We start from the raw sequence: 15,137 nt of genomic DNA, 5'->3' as shown, positions 1-15,137 counted from the left end.
GAGACAGGCACATTGCAACGGCAACGTGTTGGTAATGCTGGTCGACCAAAAGTGGATACAAACGATGAGGCGATTTTGGAAGCAATTGGAGATATCCCTGGAAACAGTACAAGGGTAGTGGCGGCTCAAGTAGATGTTTCTCACATGATGGTTTGGAGAAGATTTAAGGATCAGCTGATTCATCCTTATCATTTAACTCCCGTTCAAGAATTACTGGATGAAGACTATCCTAGAAGAATGGGATTTTGCGATTGGTTCTTAACGGAAAATACTCGAAATGTCAATTTCATTAATCGTGTTTTGTTTACCGATGAAGCTACCTTTAATAGAAATGGCATTACGAATCATCACAACAGGCACATCTGGGCCGAAGAAAACCCTCACGCAAAAAAAGTCTTTCGTCACCAAAGAACTTTTAAAGTCAATGTTTGGGCTGGAATTGTGGATAATAACCTAATAGGGCCAGTATTTCTCCCAAACAATTTAAATGGTGAAAATTATTTACACTTTTTACAAAATGTATTACCGGATTATTTAGAAGAGGTCAATCTTGAAGTCAGGAGAAACATGTGGTTTTTGCAAGATGGCGCCCTAGCGCATTTCCATAATCAAATTAGAGAATATCTTTCCGGTGAGTATCCTGGACGTTGGATTGGAAGGGGCCCTGATGCGCCTATTTCTTGGCCACCTAGAGGTGCAGATATTAACCCACTTGACTTTTGCTTCTGGGGTTTTATGAAAGAGGACGTATATTCCGTACCAATCAGTAACGAACAACAACTAAGGCATAGAAGCATTGAAGCAGCGAATCGATTTCGACAGAAGCCCATGATTTTTCAAAACATTCGATTTTCCTTTTTAAAACGGTGCCGAATGTGTATTCAAGAAAATGGAGGTCATTTTGAACATTTGTACAATTCACATGGTTAACTAAGATTGTACATACCTGGTGATATATGACAATTTGTATATTAAATTTTAATTTATTTATGAAAATACATTTTGTTAGGTATATACCTACTCAGAAATTTTGAAACATATTAAAGAAGAAGCCACATCTCGATAAAAACTGGCTTATTGAAAAATCATTAAGAGGCAAATAGTTTTCAAAACATTGCGTTTAACTAATTGTCCACAATAATAAATTATTTGGGACGTACACAAAAATTTGGGGGGGTATAAGGGAACAAAACCCCCATAAATTTTTTATGGGGTGCACAAATTTAGTGGTTATTTATTTTAAAACGGTGCAAAAGGTTTATTCAAGAAAATCGAGTTAAGTAAGATCATAGAGACGTGGTAATGATATGAAAATCTTTTATAATTTACATTTTGTTAGGTACACATAAATTTTGCAGCATTTTAAAAAAGAAGCCATATCTCGATAAAAACTCTTTTTTTGAAAAAGTACTAAGAGACAAAAAATTTTTAAAAATAGGTGTTTAACTAATGGTACCACAACAATATTCGAATTGGAACGTACAAAAAAATTGGGGGGGTTTAAGGGAACCAAACCCCCATAAAATTTTTATGGGGTGCACAAATTACACTATAATTTTCCTTTAAGATGTTCCTGCCATAAGAATGCTACATGTTCATTTTCAATAAAAAATCTCTAACAGTATTCGATTTATTAAAAAAAATCGATTTTTATTTTGTAACTTCAAAGGGCTATAACTTTTTTTGTGTGCATATTTGGACTAAGGTAAGTTGGTTCAATCGAACTATTTTTAGTCCCGAAATATGTGGTTTCATTTATGACCTGTATTTTCGTTACACCCTGTATAGGTTTTACAGCGCTTTAAACTTGACCAGATGCTCGAATGCTCACAGGGATACAATAAAAAAAGGTTAGGCTTACTTTTCTATCGGTATAAATTTCTTATTCATACAATTTATTATGATTTTAACATTCTTATGCTATTATTAATGTATTTTTGACCTTTCTCCCCACTATAAAACTTATAACCGTAAATAGAAAAGGCCCAAGAAGTTGTTTGAGGACAAATTCGCCGGTCCAGAAGAAGAATGACGCAACTGCAAAATACAAAATTCTTAAGAAGAACAAAAAACGATTTTTAATATCAAAATTATAAAGTATGATCAAAATTAGCCATCCACCACACCGTGACCAGGATCTCGAGATATAAGCGTTTTTTGGGGTGTGCCGCTTGTCTATGAAGTAATATAACTTTTTTCCTATTGTATATTTTGACTTAAAATTTTCTAAAAATCTTCTTCAGGAATCATGTTTTATTGCTGTGTTGGTAAAATTATAAACTAAAAAGTTTGTCACTCAACTGTTTTAACTAAACATAAAACTAACGAAATATGGTGACAAAATGTTTAAAAATTAACAACTCCTTTTATAATGTGTTTCAACATTTTGTACAAATTTCATTGTTATCTAAATACCTCAGAAATGACACAGTAAAAGTTTCAAAAGGAAATATTTACAGCAACGAATGATACAGAGAGGTAAATTTGAAAAATCATAAAAATTAATTTTTGGCATTTTTGTATAAAATTTGACTTTTGAACATGTTCCACCAACTCTAGATAAAAATAAACTTCATATTCGGATTCAGCGACTTCGAAAACATAAAAACTGACCAACATTCGTCGTTCACCTTAAATTTGATTTTCGTGGTCGGCATAACGTAATTTTAAAGTATTGTTTTTATTGTATTCCTATGAGAATTAGAGAATCTGGTCAAGTTTGGAGCGCTGTAAAACCTAGATAATAAATAAAATTAAACAACTTTATAGTAAAAAATGTTCATCGAAAAGTTCTCTACAAAATAGCTATTATCTTATTTTATTGTGAAAGGAACGGAAAAAAGTTATAACCTCCAAAAGGAAACTTCTTACACAATTTTCTCTTATTTTTGTTTATAACTTTTTTGTTGGTCACTTGACGGTAAAAAGTAATAAATGTAAAATTGTAGAAAATTTAATTTTCCGCAAATCGCCAGGAAATTTTGACATTCCTGTCAAAATTTCTTGAAGAAAAAGTCAGGACTTCCTTACTGTAAGGAAATGTCATTTCCTTACTGTAAGGAAATGATATTTCCGTACAGTTGTTAGTGTTCTACATAAATGATAATTCAACCTCAATACGTTTCCATAGTAACCCAAGTAATTTTATTAGGAATTTCAAAGCACCATTTATTTGGGAATAAAATTATCGCGTTTTTTTTTAAATCAATCAATATCTGTCGAATTTTAAACGATTTTCGGAAAAATAGTATGTTTACCTCGTAGGAAAAGCCACATTCCTGGACTCTGTGTTGCTAAGTCTCGGCTTGCGCCTCGACTTAGCAATCTTCACAGTCGTCCAGGAATGTTAAGCTTTTCCTACCCGGTAAACAATGTACTATTGCTACATTTTATGTGTAACTAAATTTTCTGTAGAGTTGCTAGTTTAGGAGATACAGTGCGAAAGCCCTTTGTAGCCCCTTTTCCAATATGGCGGCCGGGGGACAAGGGTGGCGACCCCAAAAACTTGAACTTAAGCTTTTACTGAACCCTCCTACACATTAAAAAAATAAAATTGACTCCTCTAAGAAATACACACTAAATGTAACATTTCAATGGATTAATAAGAGATACGAAAAAAAGATACCACGCAAAATATAGGGTTTTTTTTAGATAAAAATTTTTATTTGTCGTTACTGTATCTCTTATCCTTTTCAAGTTACATGGAGAAAAAGGAAGATTTTTAAGAACATTTAAAAATGCTCTCTATAATTTGATCTTTTTTTTTTTCAAAAACCATTCATTTTAAACCCGTCCAACTTTCTTAACATAGAAATAACACTATTAAAAAGGTATTGTAGAAGGAAAACGATGCATTTAAATCTTGGCGGATGGGGGTTAAAATTACTTCTCATTTTTTCTTAAAACACATTAGTTATCAATTTTTTTGCAGCATAATATCTCGCTTAGTTTTAATTTAATGGACCTTTAATATAGTTCATTTTAAAGGTCTTTTCAAGTACTATAAAAGGTATTGGACCATTTCTCTGTAATTTCAAGTTGAATACACCAATTTTGAGAATGTACCAAAAAACAAACTATTTTCACCTATTCTCTTTTGTATTATAACTAGAAGAGTTATGAGCCAAGTGTCTGTTTGTTTTTTATAACTTACAAAATTGTTGAATATAATTTTTTTAGTTGGATGCATAGTTTTTAAGGTATTCGCAAAATACCCTCCGATAAGGTATTATGTTTCAATGAAAATGTCTAATTTTCAACCACGAATAACTCAAAAAGTATTGAGTTTTCAAAAAAAAAATATGGAGCAGTTTTTGCTTAGAATTAGGTTCTCTAGCGAATTCCGTGATAATTTTAACCAAAAAATTTTCCACCCCTAAGAAGGAGTGGGAACCACCCCCAAGATAAAAGCACACATCGGCATAGGGTAGACTTTAAATTAGGAGATAATTAGAGGCTAGGCCCAAAATTTCATTAAAATCCATGCAGTAGGATAGAATTCGGAGGTAATACCCTATTCTTGCTCCCATTGACTGGCGTATAACCTCTAGTGAGGCTCCATAGAGATGCGATGAAAGAAAATTTAATTTAGCATTAATTCGGTTAAAATAATAAAAAATATCAGATGATTCCATATAAGTTTGGTTGAGTGTTGCCAGTATTAATTGATATTGATTGACCAAATTGACAAAATATTGATAACTTTTTCCAGTATTTAACATTCTTCTTTTTCATGTGCACTGTCCGTTGCGGACGTTGGCTATCATTATAGCAACTTTAATTTTGTTTGCAGCGTTTCTATGAATAACCCGATCGATGTTAGTCGAAACCATTGGCGTAAGTTTTGAAGCCATGAGGGTCTTCTTCTTCCGGGTCCACGTTTGATCTCTATTTTACCCTGTATTATCAGTTTCAGTATACGATATTTATCATGTCTCATAATATGACCGAGGTATTCAAGTTTCCAGTTCTTAATTGTGAAAGAGATTTCTTTTTGTTTTCAAAATTCGGCACAATACCTTTACCTTGGTGGTATCAGTCGTCCAGGATATTTTTAGGATATATCGAAATATTTAACATAGATAAAAATAATATATTCTGGCCGAATAATATAAACCCCGATTATTCGTGTTTTTTTAGTTTATAGTGGCTAATTAATATTATTCATAGTGGTTCATGGTGGTTCATAATCGCTAATTAATATTATTTGCTATCAGTGTTTATTAGTTTAATTGGCGTTGTATTCACCAACTATAAAAGCACGCAATGACTTTTTTCCCTCAAATCAGTTTTAACTTTTGCACCATCAGTTCTTGTTTTAACATACAAATTAACAATGAAGTTTCTCGTACTTTGTGCCTTAGTACTTTACTGCTCTTCGGAAGTTTTAGGTAATGGTGGTAGGTATCTCTGTATTTTATCAAAAATTACAGAATATTCAATATTACTATTATTTAAACTCATAATCTTAAACACATAAAACTTAAACACATCGAACATTTAAATTATATTAAAATAAACAAATATTCGTGATACAACCAAATACGGGTTTCTCACCATAGAAACAAAAATATTGAATTGTCATATTTGACGCAATTTGCTTATTTTTGGCTGTATTTTTGGTGTTTTCTCGTGTTTCCTGTGATTGTAATCATTTTAAAAAGAAAATTACCTAATTCAATCTCTATCTCTTAATTTCGTTTTTTTTTTCATTTGTTAATTGTCTTTTTAGAACTTGAGGCTCTTTTTTTCTTCAATTATTTACTGAATTTGTTCGTTTTTATATTTTCGGTTGACTGTACTAGTAGATTTTTGTATTTTTTTCTTATCTCTGGTGTTCATGGTGTTCTTTACTTCTATTACTTTGCATTTTTCTCCTCTCTTCCATTTCTTTAGACATAATGACACAATTCAATTTTTTTGTGTAGATATTCATTTGTTACTTAATGTTTCCGTTTGCCCCATTTTATTATATGTTAACGTTTTACTTTGACAAATTTTATAAAGTTAATAAAAGATTTTGATATTTTATTATTTATAAATTTGAAAATATATTTTTCCAATTGTAATGTATTATATATTTATCTGAATATTTTTGTTTCAGCTAAACCGCAATGTGAACGTATACAATGTGATATACCAACCTGTTCTCCTGGATATATATTGAAGTATCCTGGACCTAAAGATACTGCTTGTTGTCCCTATTGCGAACGTAAGTTAATTTAACCAAGCTACTGCTACGTTAAAAATTATTGTCCCCATTCCATATCACCCCACACAATTACATAATTGTACACCATCTTCTTTTTCTTGAAGTTCCATCTCCGCGACGAAGGTCGGCAATCATCATAGATATTTAGAATTTAGACGGCTGCTCTGAAAAGTTCATTAAATGATCAGATGATGATAAATGATCAAATTTTGATCATTTGATGTACCGGGTGTCCCAATAAGAATGGCTCTCAGCCATATCTCAGGAACTGTTGATAGTACAGCTTTGAGAAAAAAAAAATTATAACAAAAGTTGCCTCGGGAAAAGCCTGGAAATTATTTTAATAATTTTAAGTCCGCCGCTAGAGGGCGTAATTGAATATTACAAATTAAACAATCAAAAATTTACCAAATGAAAGGGCACTGGAAATCCAATCATCGTATTCTTCATAAAATTCTGCGCATATCTTATTTCACAAGTTTAAGTCTACCTTTGTAAATAAGAGGTGGGGGTGAGTGGGAACCTTCTTATGAAAAAATGGCTGTAAGTCCGGTTCTACTAAATCGAATTTTGCATACTTGGTCTTGTTGAAAACAGCTCTTTTTCGTCAATGTAAGAGTCTTATTTTCGAAATAGCCCAATAAGTAATATGCCAGCTAGTAGGCGTTATTTAACTATTTTCGAAAATCTAGTCATCTTTTGAAAATATTAAATACAAGTATGCATTTTTAATCCTGTATTAAAAAATTAGACCAAATTAGCAACATAATACCGAAATCCGCATGTCGATACCTTTTTTCTATCTTGAGATACCTATCTTAAGAAATGTGTAAATTTTAAACATACCTGTTACTGTCACCGGTAAACGGGGTTAAGGAAAAGTAGTGTACTATGGAAAAAACAAATAAACATTTTCCAGATGTAAACGTATACAATTAATTAAAACAACAATAAGACAAACAACACTATAAAATATAACAAAGAAATAAAAGAAACTACTTACTTAGTCTTAGTGACTGCCTAATTGTTCAAATTGTTGCCCATCATTTTAGATGCAAGGATTTACTCTTTCTATAACTGATATAACGGATATTTAACTGTTTTAGACTTTTATTTATGGGGACTGATTAAAGACCTTGTTTTTGCCGTTAGACCCACTACTCGTGAAAATATGATCTAGAATCTAGAGAATACGAAAAGCCATTCAAATCATTCCGAAGGCAGAAATTGAGACTGCTGTTCAGTCTACTCTTGAAATAGTAAATGCTTGCAACGAAAATGATGGGCAACGATTTGAACATTTAGGTCATCACTAGAGAGCGGAATATAGGCAACACAACATTACCAACATATGCGCATATATGCATTACTTTTACTACAAATATGCAGGTATTTTTTCTAAATTTGTCTAAATATGCAAATGCATATTAAAAATACTCAAAAATAAAACAATATATTAAGTCGATATTAAGAACAATATATTAAGAACATAAGTTCTTTAGCAATTTGTACGTTACTAAAAGAACAAAGTACGTTACTTAAGCTGAAGAACAAAAGCGGAATTGTCTACAATTTGATGGATTTTTGTATTTTGATGCTTATCTCTATGTCCGTCTTTATAGAAGTAAAAGCGAATTTGTCGAATAAAAACACTCCTTCCAGAAAAATTTCTTTTGTGGGACATGATGCTTTTGTTTGTCAGTTCCTCATTTAAAAAATGAAATGTGAAAATTAATGTAATTTACGATTTTGGAACAGGCCTTGCAAAATACTTTGTCTTCACTTAGCTTTAACTCGGGAAAACACTTTATCCAAGCACTTTTTTGAATGATAGACATATTTAAATTTAGTATATACCAATCACTTCAAAAACACTAAATACGATACAACGTTTACTTTAAACAAATGTTGGCCGGAAACTGACAAAATAATTATTACACCCTTAAAAGCAGGTAGGTACCTACGACTTGCTATGTTAATAAAATAATATTTTTCTGGGAACACCCATAATTGTTAAATTCAGGTAGTAATGGGAAAGTCCAGATGAGCGATAGATAGATAAATAACGAGCTCGTTCATATCGAAGTTATAAAATTCCAACTAAGAGAGGAAAATTTTAAACTTTTATATAATTTATTTTTAAAATATGCAAAATAAATCGTGTTTAGCTTAAATATGCAATGTTGTGTTTGCTGTCTGAAAATATGCAATATATGCATCTATATGCCCTTTGCATATATTCCGCTCTCTAGTCATCACTAAGTAAGTAGTTGCTTTTGTACAGTAAGGGAAAAAACTCCTTACTGTATAATATAATATGTATCAAGAGATGTATATAATTTTAAATAATTTCAGTTGTTACAAAAGATATTGTTTCTAAATATGCAAACAAAACGAAGGCTGATTAAAAGACAGTTTTGTTTGTGTAACCTCGTAGACGATCACGTATAGTTTTACTTTTCAAAGTTCAAATTATAAGGAGATATAAATAGCCCACAGAGGGATGGAGATTGTAGAATCATTGTAGTATTGTTATTACTACTTTTTCTTAACTTCCTTTACCGGTGACATTAACAGTTGTCTAAAATTTATACGTTTCTTAAGATATCTCGAGATATAAAAAAGGTATCGACAAACGGTTTTCGGTATTTTGTTGATAATTTGATCTAATTTTGTAATACGTGATAAAAATGCATACTTCTATTTAATAATCTCCAAAGAAAACTAGAATTCTGAAAATAATTAAATAACGCCTACTAGCTGGCATATTACTTATTTAGCTATTTCGAAAATAAGACTCTTACATTGACGAAAAAGATCTGTTTTCAACAAGGCCAAGTATGCAAAATTCGATTTACCAGAACCGGATTTACAGTCATTTTTTCATAAGAAGGTTCCCACTCACCCCCACCTCTTATTTGCAAAAGTAGACTTAAACTTGTGAAATAAAATATGCGCAGAATTTTATGAAGAATACGATGCGCGATGATTGGATTTCCAGTGCCCTTTCATTAGGTAAATTTTGTAAAATTTTGATTGTTTAAGTTTTGATATTCAATTACGCCCTCTAGCGGTGGACCTACAATTATGAAAATAATTCCAAAGCTGTGCTATAAACGTTCCTGAGATATGGCCCTCAGGTTGAGCGGATATAGTATTCTACGCGTATCTATGCTTCTTTTTCCCTGAATCATTCACGGTTTAATCAATTAAAGCAAGTTATACAGGGTGTCCAGAAAATCTACCGATAAACGAAGACAGGAGATTCCTCAGATAATTTTAAGACAATTTAACCAAATGTACTTGCTCAGAAAATGTTTTCTAAAGGAGCTAGAGCTCTTTTAAGATGGCGTTTTGTAATTAGTTTTTTTTAAATACCTCCAGAAAGCGTCTAGTTAGAAACACGAAAATTGGTACGCGTATTTATCTTCCAAAGGTAAATCGATTCGAACTATTCCAAATTTCTAGTACCGGTAATAGGCGTCCGTTTTGGGTAGAGCAACGGTTATTTTATATTCAAAAAGTCAAAATGCATAACTTTTTTGTCTTTAAATTTTAAGCATTTTTGACTCTGGATTATAAAATTCTGAGACATTTTAGTACTAAAAGTTTCTCTTGCCTTAAGTCGGAAGGACACACCGTTTTTTAGAAAAATTGATTTAAACATTTTTCGTCTCTTGAATTTGGAAAAAAAAATGGAAAAAAAAACGATGCATTTAACCAACTTAAAGCAAGAGTAACTTTTAGTACTACAATGCCCCATAATTGAATAGTCTAGTTTCAAAAATGCTTAAAAATTAAGACAAAAAAGTTGTGCGATAAAATTACCGTTGACCTAACCAAAACTGAAGGCATATGACAGATACTAAAAATTCGCAATTAATGAAATCGTTTAATCTATGTAATATAATTAAACGTACATGTTTTCGTTTTTCTAAATAGTTTTTCTTTTATTTTTTTTTTCCAAAACGAAAATTTTTCAAATTAATTTTTTTCGAAGACGGTGTATTCTATCGACTTGAAGCAAGAGTACCTTTATAGTACTGAAATACCTTACAATTTAATAATATATATATATATATATATATATATATATATATATATATATATATACACCGTCCTTAGGCGTCAACGCCCTTCGGTAGGGTTCTATGGAGGAGTATCACCAAGCCGCAAGCCCTGATCCCTTGCCGTACCGCTTCTCCATAGGCCGATCAGACACTAGTTTATTCCAGACCAAGTCGTAGACTCTACTGAGTTTTATACTACGGCGTTGGCCTTTATAAATTTCATGACCTAGCTGAGGCTCGATCGACTGCGCCTCAGCTAACTAGACCGTCTAGACCGACGAATTTAAAAATATAGAGTTAAAAATGCTTAAAAATTAAAGACAAGAAAGTTATGCGATAAAGTAACCGTTGCTCTACCCAAATCAGACGCCTTTGACCGTTACTAGAAATTCGCAGTGGATACAATCGATTTATATCTGCCAGTTAAATACGCATACCAATTATTAGTTTTCTAAATAGAAGCGTTCCGGAGGTATTTGAGAAAAACTAATTACCACACGCCATCTTCAAATAACTCTAGCTCCCTTAGGAAGTCTTGTCTTGTCTTCATTTGGCGGTAGAGTTTCTGGACACCCTGTATATCTCTCTACGTGTAATATATCCGAGATTTTCCCCGAGCCCAATTTTATTGTTTCGATTGTATATAAGATTTCCATTTCTCTATCCATCTTCCCTTTGTATGTGACGTAAAATATCCATGATATATCCAGAATTCTTCTATCAACTCATAACTTAAATGATTCTAGTTTTCTCATTGATGCCGAATTCAAGGTCCAAGCTTCCAATCCATAAAACAAAGTCAAGAAAACGTAGCACGTAGCCAACCTAATTCTTATTTCTAACTTGAAATCTCTTTTGCAGAGCATTTTTTCCACTTTGTTAAAATTCACTCTAGCCTTTTCTATTCTGATTTTAATTTGCTAGGGATAATCATTTCCGGAGTTGATATTGTTTTAAGATATATCGCACCTCCGCTAAAATAGTGTCACAACTCAAAAAATTAATAAAAACGGTTTTATTGCATCAACAGTTTAATCAAACTACAAAATCTTATCTCAAACAGTGTTACGTTTATCGTTCAAGTATTTCTCGTTAGATGACAGTAGAGTCCCAAAATCAACGGTGCACTGAACATCAACAGTGTCACATATCGACTTGTGCAAGGCATTTTCCATCTAAGTTGTGTATAAAGCATCGTTCGTCGAGTTAAAACAGTATATTATTATGTGATTACTTTAATCAAAAAAATCTGCATATTATATGCTCAAGAACCGGGACATAATCAAAGCAGCTGAGGAAACTTGCATGAAAGCAAAAATAGCAAATACTAACACAGCGTTTCTCAACGTTTTACCATTTGCGCCCCAATTTTCCATAATTATTTTCACCGCGCCCCCCCTCGTCGTTCAATAGCAATATATCTATGCAATAATAATATACCTTGAGCAGCATGAAACCTAATAAACTAAAAAGACATTGGGAAACGCTTCGTAGTGACTACATTAACAAACCCCGAGAATTCTTCGAGTTAAAATTAAAACGGCGTGAAAAGCAAAAATTAGTTTTAATAAAAACTTTGACTGTGAATGAAATAGCTTTATTTGCCTCTTATAGAGTCTAATATTAAATAGCCAGATCTAAGAAGCCCAACAGTATTGGTGAAGATTTTATATTACCAACTGGAATCAAAATTGTAGAAACTGTGTTTGGAGATAATTTTGCTAAAAAATTGGAGTTTATACCTCTATCAAATGATACTGTTGCCGGCCGAATTGGTGATATAGCTGAATATGTACAGGATCAGCTAATCAGGAAGTTGCGTGAAAAGCCGTTTTCGATTCAGCTTGATGAGGCAACAGTAGCAATAAATATGCTCATTTTATTGCCTACGTTCGATTTTGTGATGGCAGATCAGTAGCAGAACTACTTTTCTGCAAACCAATAGAGTTGATAGCAAAGTCGCTTGCATTATTTGCTATGTTAAATGATTATATAAATGAAGCAAAAATAGAGACACTGTATGATCAACAGAGAAGCTCTGGCTTGAATATTGTGCTAATTGCGGTTGTAAAAATAGTTAATTATCTACATAAAAATGAGACCTTTGAAAACTAGAATCTTTTCTGTACTTTGCAAAGACATGGATGCGGTACATTCAGCATTATTATTTTATTGTGAGGCAAGCTGGTTATTACGTGGGAAATTTTTACAACGTGTTTTGAATTAAGACATGTAATCACCATTTTTCTAGAAGAAGAAAAGAGGCCGCAAGCCAAGATGTTTCACGATGGTTTATTTTTGATGAAATTGAGTTACTTGGTTGATATATTTGAGAAACTAAATATTTTGAACTTACAACTTCAAGGGGCCAATACACATATATTTGATACGAATGATAAAATTAACGCTTTCTGTAGAAAATTGAAATTGTGGAGCAGATATTTAAAGCAAAAAACCTAGAAATATTTGAAAATGTGGATGAATGTTTTAAAACTTACCAGGTTGAAGAACAACACGTGAAAGTTGTTTTTGTAACCATTGAAAATCATTTAGCAATGATGACAAAAAATTTTAAAAGATACTTTTTTGCCGACGACCAATTAATACTTACCTAATAGTTATGAGTGGGTCGGGAATCCGTTTCAAATTACACCCGAAGAGCTCTCTACTGCAGAAGAAGAAACCTTCATAGACTTCACAGCAAATGCCGAAATCAAGAAACAGTTTAATATTAGATCCCTCTTTGAATTTTTGGCAGGGGTAAATGATGAGTTTTCTGCACTGAGAACCAGAGCGTTTCGTATACTATTACCGTTTTCACCATCCTACCTTTGCGAAACAGGATTTTGCGCGATGGCTGCTTTAAAGACCAAATATAGATCGCAGCTAAATATAGAGAAAGAACTGAGAGCGTCTATTTCTAATATTACACCCTCTTTTGATAAGCTTTGCTCTGCAAAACAGGCCCAAGGAAGTCACTAATTTACATTAAATTAGTTGATTTAGTATTCAGTGCTCATAACTATGTATAGCTCCTTGTTCATGGGTATTTTATTTTTTTGTTTGTCAGAATTTTGTTTTGCTTTGATTTTAGTAAATTAGTCAAAGTTTTAGGTGTTTTTTTTTATATTTTCACGCCCCTTCATTGCTAAAAGCGCGCCCCCCTAGGGGGGCGCGCCCCACAGGTTGAGAATCACTGTACTAACATGAGGAGAACGGAATGGTGGACGGAAGAAATACGAGAGAAAATAAAGAACAAAAAAGACAAATGGAAGAGATACCTAGGCACAAAACACCCGGAAGATTACGAGGCATATAAAGAAAAAAGGAAGGAGGTTAAAATAGCGGTGAACGCAGGAAAAGAAAAGTCATGGGAGAGATTTGGACAAAAAATGACAAACAATTATAGGGAAAACCAAAAACTCTTCTACGGCGCATTAAAACAACTCAGACAAAAGAAAGAGCACACGATGCCGAATATAAAAGACAAGAATGGAAACGTACCAATAGAAGAAAAACAACAAGCGCCACTTTTGCTAAATAATATTTCGAAAATATTTCGTTATTTTATCTGTATAGTGTCACAACTAAAAAAAAATATTTGTTTTTTAATATTTTTAGCAGAATTAATACACTATTTTTTAGAGCTTCAAAAACCTTTGTAAATATTTATTATACTAATTTTAACAATTTTTGAATTAAACCAGGAAAAGTTCTACCACAAAAATGTTAAACGTCGTTTTCTCGACACTTTGCTTTTTTACATATGACACATGACACTCTTTGAGCAGAGGTGCGATATGCATATTCGTCATCTCAATTGTATACTATAAGGGTATAGTATACTATAAGTATACCATAATTGTATACTATACAATTAGAACAAAAACATGCATTGTTTCGGAAAAATTCAAACAAGCTTATATTTTTCTAAAACTTTTTTTGTTAGTTTATATACATGTTAAAGTAAAAACTTCTACCCGCAGATTTGGCCGCTAATTGTTTATTAATTGTTTAAACAATAACAATTTTTTTGTATAAATAATTTTAAAAATATCGATAAATTCATTATTTTGCTTTGATCAAATATGTTTCTATTTTGTTTTTGATTATGCTGAATCTGCATATGGCATTGCAATTTGAAAATTCTTATACAGAAGCTCTTATACAGTGTGTCTGCGTAGCTAGGAAACACATGGAAAACTTTTTTATTATAAATTTTACGAAAAAAAGTAATTCCTAATAAAATGCTCTGGATAGTCAAAAATCTAAAACTCAACCATCAGATATCAAATTTTATCAATTTTTTACGGGTTATGTCAAAAATATGAATTTCGTTAAAGAGTAAAGTACCTTTATATTCCAGAATATCGAAAAATGCTATTATGAAAAGTTCTTTGAAATTAGAAACTATGTCTAAATGTACAACTACATCATTGTAATCAAAAAAAAAAAATCAATTTTTTCTCAAATTACGGATAGTCATCATCATTTTATTACAATTATAATAACTAGTTTATTATCACTTTTTTACGAAAAAAGTTATTCTTCATAAAATGCTCCACCTGGTCTAAAATTTAAGACACAATCATCAGATATCAAACTTTTTTAATTTTATACGTGGTATGTAAAAAATATGAATTTTTCTTAAGAGTTAAGTGCCTTTATTATTCACAATATTTTAATTAGTAGGATGTAATTGAACACTAAAACAATTTTTTTAATTCCAAAAAACTTTCCTTAATAAAAATTTTCGATATTGTGAAATGTAAAGGTACTTTACTCTTGAGTGAAATTCATATTTTATGTCAAAAATATGAATTTCGTTAAAGAGTAAAGTACCTTTATATTCCAGA

The 15,137-nt window shown here is 31.8% G+C and overlaps 1 protein-coding gene across 1 annotated transcript in view; it reads left to right on the top strand.

The window, feature by feature from the left end:
- Nucleotides 1–15,137, top strand: part of LOC114330559 (uncharacterized protein DDB_G0274171-like) — an 83,733-nt gene that overhangs the window by 55,602 nt on the left and 12,994 nt on the right. Inside the window, exon 3 of the mRNA XM_050643443.1 lies at nucleotides 6,104–6,211. Within this exon, the coding sequence (XP_050499400.1) occupies nucleotides 6,104–6,211 (108 nt within the window). The remainder of the gene's footprint in view (nucleotides 1–6,103; nucleotides 6,212–15,137) is intronic.

This window comes from Diabrotica virgifera, chromosome 1, assembly GCF_917563875.1.
Source record: "Diabrotica virgifera virgifera chromosome 1, PGI_DIABVI_V3a".
Classification (NCBI taxonomy): domain Eukaryota; kingdom Metazoa; phylum Arthropoda; class Insecta; order Coleoptera; family Chrysomelidae; genus Diabrotica; species Diabrotica virgifera.
This window is presented reverse-complemented; position numbering and strand designations above follow the sequence as displayed.